The following is a 14,671-nucleotide window of genomic DNA, read 5'->3' as shown; positions in this document are numbered from 1 at the left end:
TAAGAAAAATAAATTAAATGGTCATTAATGAATAAATGAACCTTTCACCAACAAAAAATAATTACGTAATTAATTATTATAAAATAGAAATCTTCTTAAAATGTTACCAAAGCTTAAACAAGATGACAGACAGTAATAATTTAAAAAATAAAAATATTGAAATGAAATAAGGTCTGGAGTGTCAATTTTATTATATGACTGCATTTATTGTGTTCCATATTTCAGCATTAATTCTCATTATTTATTTTATATTCACAACATGATGACTTATTTAATATATTTTTCCCCAAAAATTTCAAGTACCCCCTGGGCTTCCTCCAAGTACCCCTGGGGGTATATACACCCCATTTGAGAAAGACTGGTCTAGTACATATTGTACGAATTGCTGTTCTAATTTATCTTAATAGTGTGTGTGTGTGTATATATATGTATTTTTTTTTTCTGTGGTATTGATAATTTCTTTCCTGCTACGTTTTATTATACTTTAATGTAGCGACTGAAATAATTTCCCCCTGGGATTAATAAAATATTCTGATTTGATTAATTTTTCTGTGAGCCTGCAGCTGTGACACAAGCCATTTACATTTGGTTGCATTTGTCCACCTCAGGCGGAGGACACGGATATGCGCCTCTCTCTACCAGAGTGCCACCCGAGCCGCTATCCTCTCCTCACCCTGGCCAAAGACTATCAGAATGTCAAGTTGCCCCCAGATATGTTCATGCCAGGGGAGAATCAAGGTGCTCCCCCTCCCAAACCTACCAAGTCCCGCTGGAGGAACATCACCCACGCAGAGTGAGTTAAAGCTGGGATGCTGTTCTCTCTTCTGGTTGTGGGCAAAAAGTGAGTGTGATAGAATAGAGAAGGACCGGTGAGTCATCATTGTAACACTGACTCACATCAGTGCAAAGAAAGAAAGTGTTGGCAAGTAGGCGGTACTTTCAAGTAAATGTACTCTTTTTACCTTCACTGTATATGCTTTGGCTAGTTCAGTGGTTGTTGCTTCAGTTGTATTCTGATACATAACATTTAGGAGCAGTTATGAAATGATACTTAAAATGCACATGAAATTGACTTGTGCTCTTCGACCTCTGTCTGACTCTTAATCCATTTTGTTAAGTGCTGCAGTGCACTGCTTTTATTTATATTAAAAACACTTGTACTACCTTTCACCTTTCACTGTCCTAAACACTGAAAGGTCAAATAGATGCTAGAGAACCTTTATTATGCTAGCAGGAATGCACACTCTGTACATGATAATGCAACATCACGATCATTTATTATGAACAGCCCTAAGCTAAGACCTATGTTGTACTGATGTAGTACTGTGAAAGACCCACATCCCCCTGGGGAGGTTACGATCAAATTCTGCCTGGACTTGTGCACACAGCGCTGCAAAGAAATCAGGCGTGACCCATTTGCAGTCCTTGGTCTGCACTGTATGTCCCCTTGTTGAACGCTCCATAAAGCAAATGATGAACTGGAAAATCCACTTATAAACTCGGTAGCTTGTGTTCTGACTGGACATGTTTTTTTTTTCTTTGTACACCAGAGCTGGCTGGGTGGATTGTTGGAGTGTACCCAACTTCTTGCTCATCATTGACTATACCTGGCACCCCATTTATCCCCAAAAGGCCGATGAGCAGCTCAAGCAGTCATGTAAGCTTCACTGCATCAGTAGCATTTCTTTTGTTACTCTACCAGTGTCATTCTATGCTTCTATGCACAGATGCATTCATCTTGCGTTTCATTTTTTACTCAGTGTCTGAAATGGAGGAATCCATGCTGTCAGCTCTGCGGCCCCCAGAGCACTCTTCTGTCCCCCATAATGCCACACCACGCTACACCTCCACATCTGCCTCGGCAGCCCACAGCCGTGTGCCCACTGACCCCTCAGAGCTGCCTCCTGACAGGCTTCATGTGGAGATGGAAATGTCCCCAGACTCTCAAATCCTCCTGTATGGGCCTATGCTCCGAGCACTGATCTCCATCAAGGTACAAATACTGTGGAAGGTGTAATAATAAACTTTGTGCTTCAACATTATTGTTGTATATCATCCTTATACATCGTCCCCTTCCTAAAATAATTGCACAAGTATTTTTTTCCAGATTTTCCAAGAAAAACAAAAAACTTAACCTGAAATTGGGTATTTGATGATTTAGGCAAAAAAAGTCATTTTGTTAAAAAAATGACATACGCAGTTATTTTAGGAAAGTGACGATATGATAAAGCATCCCTTAGTGAGAGATGAGAAGTTTAATAGATAAATAAAGACCATTCAACTTTAATAGGCAGTGTGATGTATAAATGTGGATCGTTAGACCAAAATAATGAAATACACTTACATTTTAATATCTCAATCTAAGTAGAAAAGTCCATGGAATATGGAAGGTTTAACATTCAATTTCGAAAATGGACAAAAGATATGAGCATATTGATTATAGGTGTTGTATTTAAGGCGAGTGAATAGAACAGAATAGAATAGAATAGATTTATTCTCATTGTACAATGGCTATACAGGGGTGGATTAATTTTAAAAGCATCATCATTGCTATAGCGTCATGAACTTACGAAAACAATGGTCCAATCTTATCGGATTCAGATTCAGAAAACTTTATTTATCCCATATGGGCATTTCATTTGCAGCTTACCACAGACATCAGCCCACATCTAAAGTGTAATGTGACAAACGTAAATAAATTTGTGCACAAATACAAGATCATTGAAAGCAATGGCAATGCAACATGTGGATATTAACTGAAAGCATCAATGAAACTGTGGAGGAAGTGGCTGGACACTTTTTATGTTTTTTTCCACAGGAGAATTATTTTGGTGAGGATGACATGTACACAGACTTTGAGGAGGCAGTGTCCAGCCCTGTGTTGTCCGCCTCCACCTCCTCAGGCCTTGGTTGGTCTCCTCTGGGTATGGAGGACAGCGAACATAAGGAAACCTCTGACATCCATCCCCTGGACCTGCGGCCCTGGGACATCACTGTGCTCATTAACCTCTACAAAGTCCACGGTCGACTGCCAATGGTAAGAGTGATGGCTGCCAAGGATTGATTTTAATAGTGAATGGGGCGGTGTGACTAGTGACTAGGAAAGAATGAAAATATGCTCAGATCTTTGTTTGGATCCAAAGCTTCTTTTTTTTTTATGTGTGTGTTTATATTTATACACACACAACCTTTATGCATACGTCAAATTTCCATGACTTTATGTTTTTGCACATTCACTTGGTGCCTTCAGCACTGCAGCAGCGAGGGTCCTGAAGGGCCATCCGGCTTCTTGGAGCGTCTGTGCTTTGAGATGAAGAAGGGTTACAAGGAGACCATGCTTCAGCTGCTCCTGTCTCCTGCTCATATCTTTGTCAGTGACAACTACCAGGTACACCCATCTAATTCTGATGGTTTTTAGCTCTGTATTTTGCTTCAATTTTGATATTATCTGTAAAGAAAAATAGACATATAAAACAGAAAATATAACTTTATGAGAGGTGGTCAGAAGAAAACTGTTAGTTTGCATATCCTCCAGAGAAATTAAAAATGTGGGTTTTTTTTTTACATTAAATAATTGGCTTGATTGGAAATGACATAATGCAAAATTTTTTTCAGATACATTTTATATTTATTTATTTATTTTTTAAATGAAATATGCTTTGCAATGGACAGTGTTTAAGTAAAGCTGTGACACTGTTGTCCCCTCCAGAGGACAAAAATGCATTACTGGGCCTCAGGAGGATATTAAACTGTATTAGACTATGACCTCTTTTACAATAACATGATTATAGAGGACCCTTCTGTTAAGGTTACTATTCAACATGCCTCACAAGTGAATAAAGTCAATATTAATTCAAAAGCACTTACCGAGTCTCGTCTGGTCACACCCTGAGTTGAGCCAGTGGTCAGTGGCCGGAGTTACATTATGTGAAACGTGTGTACTGGCCACGTGTTGTATAGCCACACAAAATGTCTAAGCTTTAGCGTGATCCTCTTTGCCATTCCAACCAAATAACGCCATCTTATCCGAGTTAAAGAATGTGAAGCCCTCGCCGCTTTCCTTCAATGGAATAACACTTTTATGAATGAGTAGAGATGAGAATGAAAGTGAAAAGGTGATGATTATGCATCAATTTGAATGACTCTGCTCTTTTACCACAGCGTCCCACAGCAGACGGGGTGTTGAGGGATGGCCACTTGAGCCTCTCCGGGCTGCAGATGAGGGCCCACGCCATGTTCTCTGCTCAGGGCCTTCCTCTGGGCAGTGACACTTTGGAGTATGCCTGGCTCATTGACATGCAGGCCGGAGGGTTGACTGGCAGGGTCACTGTTCCACAGGTGTGTGTGGTACAGCAAGCTGAAATGAGGGATAGATTTTCAATGTGGTGAGGGTGTATTGTGGATAGTATGAAAACATTATGAATGTGTCATAGCTCTTAAGGCCATGCGTGTGGGAGTGTGTTGAGCTATATTTCTGACTGCCTCTGACTCTCGTTTTGATGGAATTATCTATTAAGTTTCTTGTAAAGGATGAGTTTATAGGTAAGAAGGGGCTCAGTAACATAAGTATCTGCTACTAAGACTGTATAAGCGTAATAATAGGATCATAAATGAGTTTATTTTTTTAGATTGTAAACATCTAAAAGAGAGTTCATAGCTAGTATTTACTAACTTAGCTAACTTTTTTAAGCAGTCTGAAGTGTAGATTTCTTGGAATCACTTGTAAATGTTTATATTTTAATCTCAGTTAACATGTTTATTTTGATTTTACTAATACTTAATTTTGTATCATTAATTAGCGCTGAACAGAAAAGCCAAAACTGTTCAATAAAATGTTTTTTATATACATACATTTTTTGGTAGTTAGACAGAGAGGACAGTTTATTGTTAAGCATTAAAATATGCACCAAAAGTATTAAGTTAAACAACATATTGAAATATTTACAGGTGTTTTTGTTCCTAATGTAAACAAAATAAACCCTTAAGACAAAAGTAATATACTGTACATGTCTTGTTAGATATAAATAATCACACGTATGTTAATAAGCATTTTATTGGGCCTTATTTGAAGAATCTCAACATTAAATCATCTGAAGTATTATCCTGAACTCAATTTTGTTATGCATTTCAGTATAAACATTTGTTAGTCTGTGCAGTTTTAATGTGTCTGTGTTTGTGATTATTAGGTGGCCAGTATGATAGAGTGGGGTGAGACATTCGTTTTCCATGTGGTGTCCCGAGAGTTCCAGCTCGATCAACCCAAGCCCTCTGTCATCTGCCAGCATGGTGTTGATCGACGCATCTGTGATGCCAAGGTACAAATAGGACACACACCATGAAATGCTGTGTGAGCTCTAAGCCTCATTTTTCCACACATTTTCTCCTCCTCTGCTGTCGCTACCCTGTTGTTGTTTTAAACCCATTAGTATATGTGTGCTTCTGAATTCTTTGCTGAAATCCACAGCAGTAGCTCATTATAGTTGAATGTTGGTCAAAACTGTTCAGGAGTTGTGGAAAATAACAACAGATAAGAAATGAAGACCAATGCAAACACTTTTCTAATGATGTGTGATTCAGACAGTGCCCTTTGACACAGTTGGAGAGACTGAACAAAAGCATCTGATGCAAATCTTTTGATCTACTCACTGTAACCATACATAGGATACATACATATCACCATGTTAGTGTGTAAGATTATGTTAGAAAACAAAGAAAAGTATGAGAATGCCTTCTTTCAGCGTGAATACTAACAAGGATATTTTTAAAAACTACCTCATTACTCTGTGACAGCTGTGGTGGCTACAGGCTATGTAGTGCTATGTAAAGCAGAGTCACTAAATTGGACACTGCCTTCCTTGCAACCACTGAATAGTTTCTGGTACTAATTGATGGTTGTCTTTCAGCTAACCTGTCTACCAGGTCACTGTCGCACTTCAGAGGAGCTCAAGTACACTATGACCCGATTGGCGATGGATGGTGTGGACCTGTTCATAGTTGAACATGGCTGTGCTGCAAATGTTAAGGTTAGAAGAACTATTTGTTTATTTGATTAAAGATAAGGTCTTATTTATTTTTCTGAAATATTAAAAATGACAAGTGTCCATACCGGAGGAAGAAAACGGTTACTTCAAAAACATACCATAATATTTTCCATTTTCTCTTGCTTCAGACCAGCATTATTCGTGTGGCAAACTGCAACCTGCACAATCAGGCAGTAGGAGAGGGCATCAGCGCTGTGGTGCAGGATGTAAATATCCGGCAGTACATTGAACAGCAACAGCACAACGAAGCAGCCAGGCTGCAGCCGACCGGACAGAGTCAAGGTCCAGGTCAGCCATTAGGTCTCGGTCAGCCCACTTTGCTGCGACGTTCTGTCTGGCTGGAGGCGGGTTCAGTCAACCTGAACCTCATCACAGCAGACATTGCCCTGGCCGCTGACCACCCAGCCAAATGTGAAGTCCAAAGGCATTTTTTGGAACTACACGACGCTCAGACCAAAAGGTAGAAAAATGTAGACTGTCATCTATTGTTTGGTTCTTTATGCACTTGTGATATTGTATGTTGTGGCAGGTGAGTCGATACATTTGTCCTTTATTTAGCTTCCAGCAGATTTTATTGAGGAACTCTGTTGGCCTTTGGGGTTCCCCCCTTTGTTCAAGGTATGCAGTGACATGTTAGGTGTTACCTTGAAGTGTAATACACTTTTATCTATATTATGAGAGGGAAGTGGACTGTGTGTGTGTGTGTGTGTCAGACATCACACAAAATCTGAAAAGAGCTGACTGCTGCAGTTTGGCATAATTATGTATTTTTGGTCAAGGAAGAGACTAGCAAAAACAGCAAGTTGACAAGACCAATATTTTAGGAGATATTAGTAATTTTGGAGTACAATAGCCTTACAATCTTGTTGCTATCCCCAGAATCAAGTGAACGCTTTGGAGGTGACTGCTGGACAAATGCGATACAGCATATGTGAATACATGACAACTATTCATGCTGGGGGACTGGGATGTTGCCCATCAGGGTCAGGATGTGGATTTTAAAAACACCCCCCCCTTTTCACATCCCACCCTCAGTATTGACAATGATAAAGTCCAGGATGTAGAATCCGTTTCATTTAATTTTAACACCTTGTTTTCCACAGTCATAATTATACTGTTAACACCTTCTGCCAAAATGGCATCAATGGTCTTTTTTTTTTTTTTTTTTAATGAAACTGACATACTTGCTGTTTCACACGTCTGTATAATGAATCATTTCAGCAAGTCTGCCAACATGATACACCTGTATGGCCTATGACGTGTGAAGGTCTCCGAGGATAATGACTATCATGGTTATAAATTCAACATCAATCAGTTATTTTAAATCTGTCAAAAGGCTACAGGCTGACTATTTCTACTGTAGATCTGTAGCATTTTAGACATTACATGTTTTTTTTTTTTTTTTTACTCCATGTGTATAGATAGATAGATAGATGGATAGATAGATGCTTTATTCATCCCATAGGGAAATTTACAGGTACACTGCATGTTTCCTCTAAGTGCTTAGAAAACATCAGTTGTCAGACATATTCAATATTTACATTTACTTTCTTCATTTTTTTTTTTCAGATTGTGGTTTCTGTGGCCAGAAGAGGCTACCATTCGCAACAAGCGCAGCAGGAACCGTTGTGGCTGCCTCGGAGGCTGCAGGTTCTTTGGAGGTACCAACATGGGCCTGGACTTCTTCAAGCTGGAAGAGCTGACACCGTCCTCTTCATCTGCGTTCTCGTCCTCCAGCACTGAGTCAGACATGTGTTATGGGCAGTCCCTTCTGCAGCCTGGGGAGTGGATCATTACCAAGGAAACACCCAAAGTGGATGGTATTAATTTGCCCAGATTTATTCTACATTTCTCTGGAAGCATAATTCTGTTGTTGCTTGAGGGGGTCCCAAGCAAAATGTATAATTTTTTATGTATAGTAGTTAACAGTGTTTTATTAGTAGAGCAAAATCCTCAATATAATGTCATGACTAGTAATGAGAAATGAACCCCATTTAAAGAGCACCATATGTTTTCTCAGGGAGGGTTGTCGGACTGAAGACAGACACACATTCTCCGTGTCTGCCTCCTGAGCTTCCCGAGAGACGAGGCCAGCAGCACCTTAACCTTCAGGTCCCACAGCGCTCCCACAGCTCTGCATCCTCCTCTGAAGAAAATAGTTCCTCGAGTGCTGCATTGCCCCTGTTGGCTGGAGAGAGGGACACCCCCTCGCCTAGCATCGAGGAGCGCATGTTCACCATGAATGGCAAAAGCCCAGCTGAGTGAGTAAAATTCAAAAGAACGAGCCGAGTTCAAGCCAAGTTCACTTAAAAAGTAATGACATTAAAGGGATTCATTAAAAACTAGGTCTCTTTTCTCTGCATTTGAATTACTTTGATAATGAAGGCTTCATACAGTAAAAATCTTTCAAGTGTTATATTTTACTTTGCAGCACCCTTGGAGAAGTCCCAGAAGTGTCACCCGTGTCGCCTAATAGCTCCCAGGAGCGTTCCTCAGTGCGCTCGCCCCTCTGCTCTCCTCTCAAGCGCCAGTCCTCAGTGCACTCAGGTCGTTTGGGAAGTACCAAGAGTCTATCTGCAGCCGTCTTCACAGACAAGCCACCTCCTGTGCTGTCCGGAGGCGTCCAGTTCAGCAGCGAGGTGTCCCGCAGTGATGAGAATGTCCTGGATTCACCACGTCAGCGTAGGAGCTATGGCTCCTTTCCCTTCACACCATCAGCAGATTCCAACACCTTCCATCAGTACCGCTCTGCAGACTCCAGCATGTCTGTGGCGGACAGTGAAGCCTACTTTTCTGCTGCTGAGGACTTTGAGCCAATCAGCAGTGCGGATGAGGGTCCAGGAACATACCCTGGACGGAAAAAGAAGAGGAGACAGCAAATGCAGCAGCCACAGCAGCCCCCGTATCACATGGAGAACTACAGGTCAGCTCTGAGGGTTAAACATTCATGGGTTTTTCCACTTAGTTGTTGACAAGTTTACTTGCCCCTATACAAACTGTTTTATTCATTACTGTTTGAATGTAGAAACTGAATTTCTACATTTACAAGCCCAATATATCATTATACTTGTCCTGGGCTGGTGGGAAATTCCTTGGCTTGAAAATGACATCAGCTGATTGAGCCCAGCTTCAGTTGATCCCTTGTTTTCAAAGTTAAATAGTTTGAAAATTTGAGAGGAGAATGGGTAGACGGTCAGATTAAGAACAAGGTTAAGCACTGGATTAAGGTGATTGGAGGTTCAAGACAGCTCACAGTAACATCAAAGACTCCCTTTGGTAGTCCTCTCTAAGAGCAGATGAATTAAAAACTGTTGAGCAAGACCTGACCTTGCCAGATATCAGGAAGTGCTACCCTCTATAAATAATGTAAAAGGGCCACTTTGTAGGATCTTGCCCCTTTTATGATTATAATGACTGCAGGCATCATGTTTTCATTAATTATGTCCAATTTGTAAATTCCCATTGAAGGATGCTATGGTGGAATGTTAATGATACTATTATAGTTTAGATTTTTTTTTTTTTTTACTAGATCTTGTAGTTGGTGTCTTTGCAAGGACTTCAACATTTAAACTCAGAAAGTGTTGCAGAATGACAAACAGGCAGTAAACAACTTCTAATGAGTCACACCAACAGCTTTGCAATGATTGTGAAATGTCTTGATGGAACAATATGATGGAATACATTAACTGTGTTATGACAATTTTGTATTTTATACCCAACATGTTTTGCATTTCATTGTGTAAAGCAACTTGCCCCCAAGCCAGACATGTTGCAGCGTTCATTTATTACTTTGATTCGATCATGGGAGGATGGATGTGATGTAGAAGGGTTGTAGCAAATGAGATGTTTGATCCATGGGCAGCCACTTATTGCGGGTGTGTTTTTGCAAATTGGATTTTGGTCTTGCTGTGCAACTACCTTGTCATTTTTCTATTACCCCAAATGTTGTCTCATTGATTTTTAACACACTTTGTGATTGATATAGCCTCCACACAAACACAAATAATCAGTTCAGTCTCATGAAAGATTTCAACTGGCTCAAGCCTGTGAAAACACTAGGATGCATTCAAGAGCATGGAACTATACACAGTGCAGAGGCACTATAGATTCTGTCCAGCCCAAATTATAGCCTTTTGAATATAACTAATGGACGGTACTGTGTAAATCAATGGAGCTGGATTGACATTAAATTGAAATGAAAATCTTAATAACACAAAAAATAATTATTTGGGTGTCATCCAGATCTAGAACCAGTATTGATCCTCAAAAGGCCAAAAGCTTTACTCTTATATCAGCAGGGTTTTGACTCAAACTGGTCGATATTACATTTATTGTATTCTTTTCATGCTCATGTGTGAATATTTTGACCTCCCACAGTCGAAGTTCCATCTACCACAGTGTTGAGGGACCCCTCACCTATGTCCTCAACGGGGAGCTGATCACTGAGCCACGTCCTCTGCCCCTGCCTCCGTTGCCCCCTCTGCCATCCCAGCCTTTGCCCAGCCACACGTCCCAGGCCTCCTTCGTCTCAGCCCTGGCTATGGAGGAGGAGAGCTCCGTGGAGGCAGAGAAGACAGCCGAACCTGGCCCTGTAACTCGACAACCCCATGTCATGGCGTGCTACCAAAGCTACCTGGCCCACTACCAGGTGAAGTCTTTCATGTTTGTCCATGTCTCTGCAAACCAGGTGTTCCTTGGGGATCAAAACATTCCAGCTGCACATGCACAAAATTCTTTTTTTATTCTGTTAAGGCATATAAGAATGACTCTGAATTTTAGTAGATCCTTGTTTACAAAATATTAGTTGCTAATAATTTTTACCCTTGGCCCTCGCCGCAGGGTATTGTCATCAGTTCATTGTTCGTCCATCTGTCTGTCCATCCGTATGCGCAAAAAAGTTTAACGTGGACCGAAGGCCGAGGGTTTTCAAGTGCAAGCACGTTATGTTTATTATTTTCTTTACCTCCATCAGGTGTCAAATTGGTCTGTCAAGCAGCCCACCAACAAAAGAACCTCCAAGTCCTCTTTGCACCGCCCCTTAGATCTGGACACGCCCACCAGCGAGGAGAGCTCCGCCTCATTCGACCAACTCTCTGTTCCCAGCTTTAAGGTATTTTACTCATCTCTAAAACCCTTTATGTTGTTTAACTTTAGAAGATGGTGTTGGCATTTTTGCACAATTACACTTACAAAACATGGGGTGTAAATAATTTGGGGTTTTTTTCAGGTCATAAAGCAGGGCCTTTCAGCCAGCTCTCTGTTAGACAGAGGAGTTCAACTCATGGGAGAGAACAACAGGTATTTTCAAAACACTCTCATTCTGTAAGATACGTTTTTGTAATTATAGTGTTTGATCACACACAAATACTTGCGATTAATCTGTTTTCTTCTTCACCCATTCACATTACAAGTTATGATGTTACTAATTATAGTAACACAATGTTGGTTTGTCCTTTGACAGCACACCTTACACTCCCCTCGATAAAAGGGCCATGGAGAACACAGATGAGGATACAACAACGGATGACTGGACTCTGGAGCAGCCTTTAGCTCAGACCAGGACCACAGCTATCGTAGAAGTGAAGGGGGCCATCAATGTGGTGCTCACACCTCTTGTGGCTGAATCGTTGGACAGGTACTAATGATATTTCTCTCTTTTAGGTGTGCTCTTGAAGCGATGTCTTGATTTAAAATATGATTAATTTTTATTCCCCAACTTGTGTGATTTGCTACCTGCTTACTTTCTAGACTGACCTTAAAAAGTCCGGTCTTCAATCTCAGTTATAAAAAAGGGCTTTTAAAATGAAATACCTGAACTGATGACAAAGTCTTTCACAGTATCACACTGCACAGACTAAGCTGAGTTTTATTTATAGCCTGAGGCTGTGATTTCACTCAAAGACACTTAAATCTGTACGCACACCACATCTTGAATTTAAAATTCTGCTGACAGTGATTCACAGTCTGGACTTGCTCTTGCTTTTCTACCGGTATGAGTCTATAGTTGGCTTAAGGCCTGCTGCGCTAACTTACCACTGTTCGTACTATCAGTCAGCTTTTGGCTTTTGTTGGATGGAATTAGATAAGCTTGAGATAAAGACCTGTAGGAGTGAATAATCTCTAAGCAGTGAAAAAATATGCTTACGTAGGAAAATGTGTTTGTGTTTCTAAATATTGACCAAATAACATAGATTTTCCAAAATTGTGCAACAATTTGTCTTTTGTTTTGTTTTAGGTACATTGAGTCCATGGTTCACTTTGCCAGTATTCGACACCCTGCAGCCATTCTGGATGACCTGCATGGCAAAGTCCTCAATGAAGCCTATCAGATAAGCAAGTCCACTGTTACAGAGTCTGTAAGTACATCATTAGTCAGGTCAGTGAACCTGCAAGCTCACTGTAACAACTTTAAATGTTGACTACTGATCCTACTACAAACATCACCTTCTCAAAACTGCATTTAATGTTATTATTTTACATGTATCTCAGTGTTTATACACCAGATCTTTTCTAAATGTTTTGAGTGTTGACTAAAATTAGCTTCCATTTGAAAAGATAATTAAGAGAGAAAAATACACATTTATGAAAGTTATGTAGGAATGGTTATTTTTATCTTTGAAAACCAAATATGTAACATTTTAATACAATATAAAACACCACAGAGGCTCATGCAATAATAATCCTTCTCAGTCATCATCTCTGATGCTGCCTCCCTTTGTGATGGTGTATTTAGAGACACATCTCTCTGCCTGTATTTTCTATTTTCCTGTTGTTTGTGGTGCTCAAGACATTTTCGGGTGTTGACCATCTGGCACTGTTTGTACCTTCAGCTCACAGCAGCATTGTGCAGAACATGTACATGGGCAAATATATATAAAAAAGGAAGTGACTCCTGTTGATTCACTCTTTGCATTACTCATAGTGGATCAGTTTTATCTGAGAGGGAAAACTCTGGGTAAAGCACAGACCCCTCTGTCTTCTTTCTCTAACACTAGACAACAGAGGAAGCATATGCTATCTATATTGTAAAAGCCAAGTGGCCCTGTGTGCATGCGTGTATGTGTGTCTTGCGATTCACACAAAATCTGGAAAGAGCTGACTGCTGTAGTTTGGCATACTTATGTATTTTTGGCCAAGAAACAGACTAGTGGAACCGGCAAGTTGATAGGAACTATATTTTGGGAGATATTAGTAATTTTGAAATACAATAGTCTTACAATCACGTTGCTATGGTCAGAATGCTTTGGCAGTGACTTCTGGACAAATGCAGTATAGCATGCACAAATACACAACATCATCAAAACTACTACATCTAGAACCTGTGGATCCCCACAGGTCAATGCACTATTTTCCTTATATTTCCTTAGAGCATTTCCATTAGATTATGCAGTGATGTGCATCAGATGTATGGGTGTAGTAGAGAATGACAGCTGTGAGGAAAAAAAAATCTGAAAATAACATGGTCTTATTCTTTGTCATGGTTTCTAACTTTTGAGTGATGATTACTCTTTACATTGAGTCTACTACTCTTTTTACCTCCACTTTCTGTCTTCCAAGCAGAGGCCAAGCTGGTGTATAAACACAAACAAGAAATGACACACAGTTTAGCTATAAAACCTGGATAAAACCAAGATGATTTGTTGGTTTTGTTTTTATTGTAATTTGTATGACTACTCTGACTGGTTTCTCTTTTTAGTGTTGGATGGTGTCTTGCGAGCCTGTTATGGGCTGGGTATATTATAAGCTGATGCAATAATAAAATAAAATCAATTAAGTGATCACAAAGAAGTCAAGTGTGCATTGAAGGAAGATTTTCTGCCCAATTACTGATGTGCCCCTGTTTTGAATCTGGGTCCACACAGAGCCAAACAGGCAAGCAGGAGCACAAGCTGTCCAAGACAGAGGGCGCGACCCCTGGATCCCTCAGCATCTCCCAAGGCCAGACAGACCTGTCTGTCAAACCGGATAATGTGAAAATCAAGGGCCTCCAAGCCAATGTCTCCATCCCTAAGGTGAGACTGATGACCCTGAATAATGAGAGGCCATGAGGGTTCCTCAGATTTTGCTCTGACTAAGAAAGGTTCAAACGCAAGCACGGACTCACGAACACGGGCTCTCTTTATATTTTTATGGTTAATGTACAACACATGCTGCATATCAATAACAGAGTCACTTCTTATATTGTAAGTTAAAGACGCATACCTCTGTCAAGACCCCATTATCCGGTAAACTCCCCATCTGACAATGCCTACTGCAGTCAGAAATGGAATGGGTCAACTATAGCCTTCCACTAATTTTTTTTACCAAAAATCAGTGCAGTAGTTTTGTCTAAGAATGTTGACAGACATACAGAAGAACAAAAAGATACCCCTTGTCATTAGTTATTGTGCATCATCAACAAAATATTCTGAAACCACCGAATGGAAGTAAAAGTCTGTTTACACCAAACATTTCACAGGATAAATTATGCGACTATTGCAGTATTGATTTTATTTTTGCGCTTTGTATATCTTCATAAAGAGAAGACAAAAACAATCTTCCATTTGGGAAAAGCAGCCTCACATACAGTATGACTAATCTGTTTACTGTATCCATCCCTGAGGAACAGTAATTTGTCTTCATAAAGAGAT

The 14,671-nt window shown here is 40.2% G+C and overlaps 1 protein-coding gene across 6 annotated transcripts in view; it reads left to right on the top strand.

The window, feature by feature from the left end:
- kiaa1109 (KIAA1109 ortholog) overlaps positions 1-14,671 on the top strand; it is a 79,027-nt gene that overhangs the window by 17,120 nt on the left and 47,236 nt on the right. For all 6 annotated transcript variants that reach the window (XM_030126374.1, XM_030126373.1, XM_030126372.1 and 3 more), the window contains exons 17-34: positions 609-793; positions 1,551-1,657; positions 1,761-1,993; positions 2,819-3,037; positions 3,251-3,388; positions 4,162-4,338; positions 5,187-5,315; positions 5,904-6,023; positions 6,170-6,501; positions 7,611-7,861; positions 8,062-8,302; positions 8,473-8,964; positions 10,419-10,689; positions 11,014-11,151; positions 11,269-11,339; positions 11,503-11,676; positions 12,277-12,397; positions 13,904-14,053. In XM_030126374.1, coding sequence (XP_029982234.1) covers positions 609-793; positions 1,551-1,657; positions 1,761-1,993; positions 2,819-3,037; positions 3,251-3,388; positions 4,162-4,338; positions 5,187-5,315; positions 5,904-6,023; positions 6,170-6,501; positions 7,611-7,861; positions 8,062-8,302; positions 8,473-8,964; positions 10,419-10,689; positions 11,014-11,151; positions 11,269-11,339; positions 11,503-11,676; positions 12,277-12,397; positions 13,904-14,053 — 3,549 coding nt within the window. The remainder of the gene's footprint in view (positions 1-608; positions 794-1,550; positions 1,658-1,760; positions 1,994-2,818; positions 3,038-3,250; positions 3,389-4,161; positions 4,339-5,186; positions 5,316-5,903; positions 6,024-6,169; positions 6,502-7,610; positions 7,862-8,061; positions 8,303-8,472; positions 8,965-10,418; positions 10,690-11,013; positions 11,152-11,268; positions 11,340-11,502; positions 11,677-12,276; positions 12,398-13,903; positions 14,054-14,671) is intronic.

This window comes from Sphaeramia orbicularis, chromosome 22 (genome assembly GCF_902148855.1).
Source record: "Sphaeramia orbicularis chromosome 22, fSphaOr1.1, whole genome shotgun sequence".
Lineage (NCBI taxonomy): Eukaryota > Metazoa > Chordata > Actinopteri > Kurtiformes > Apogonidae > Sphaeramia > Sphaeramia orbicularis.
Note: the sequence above shows the minus strand (reverse complement) of the source record. Positions and strands in the feature narration are given on the sequence as shown.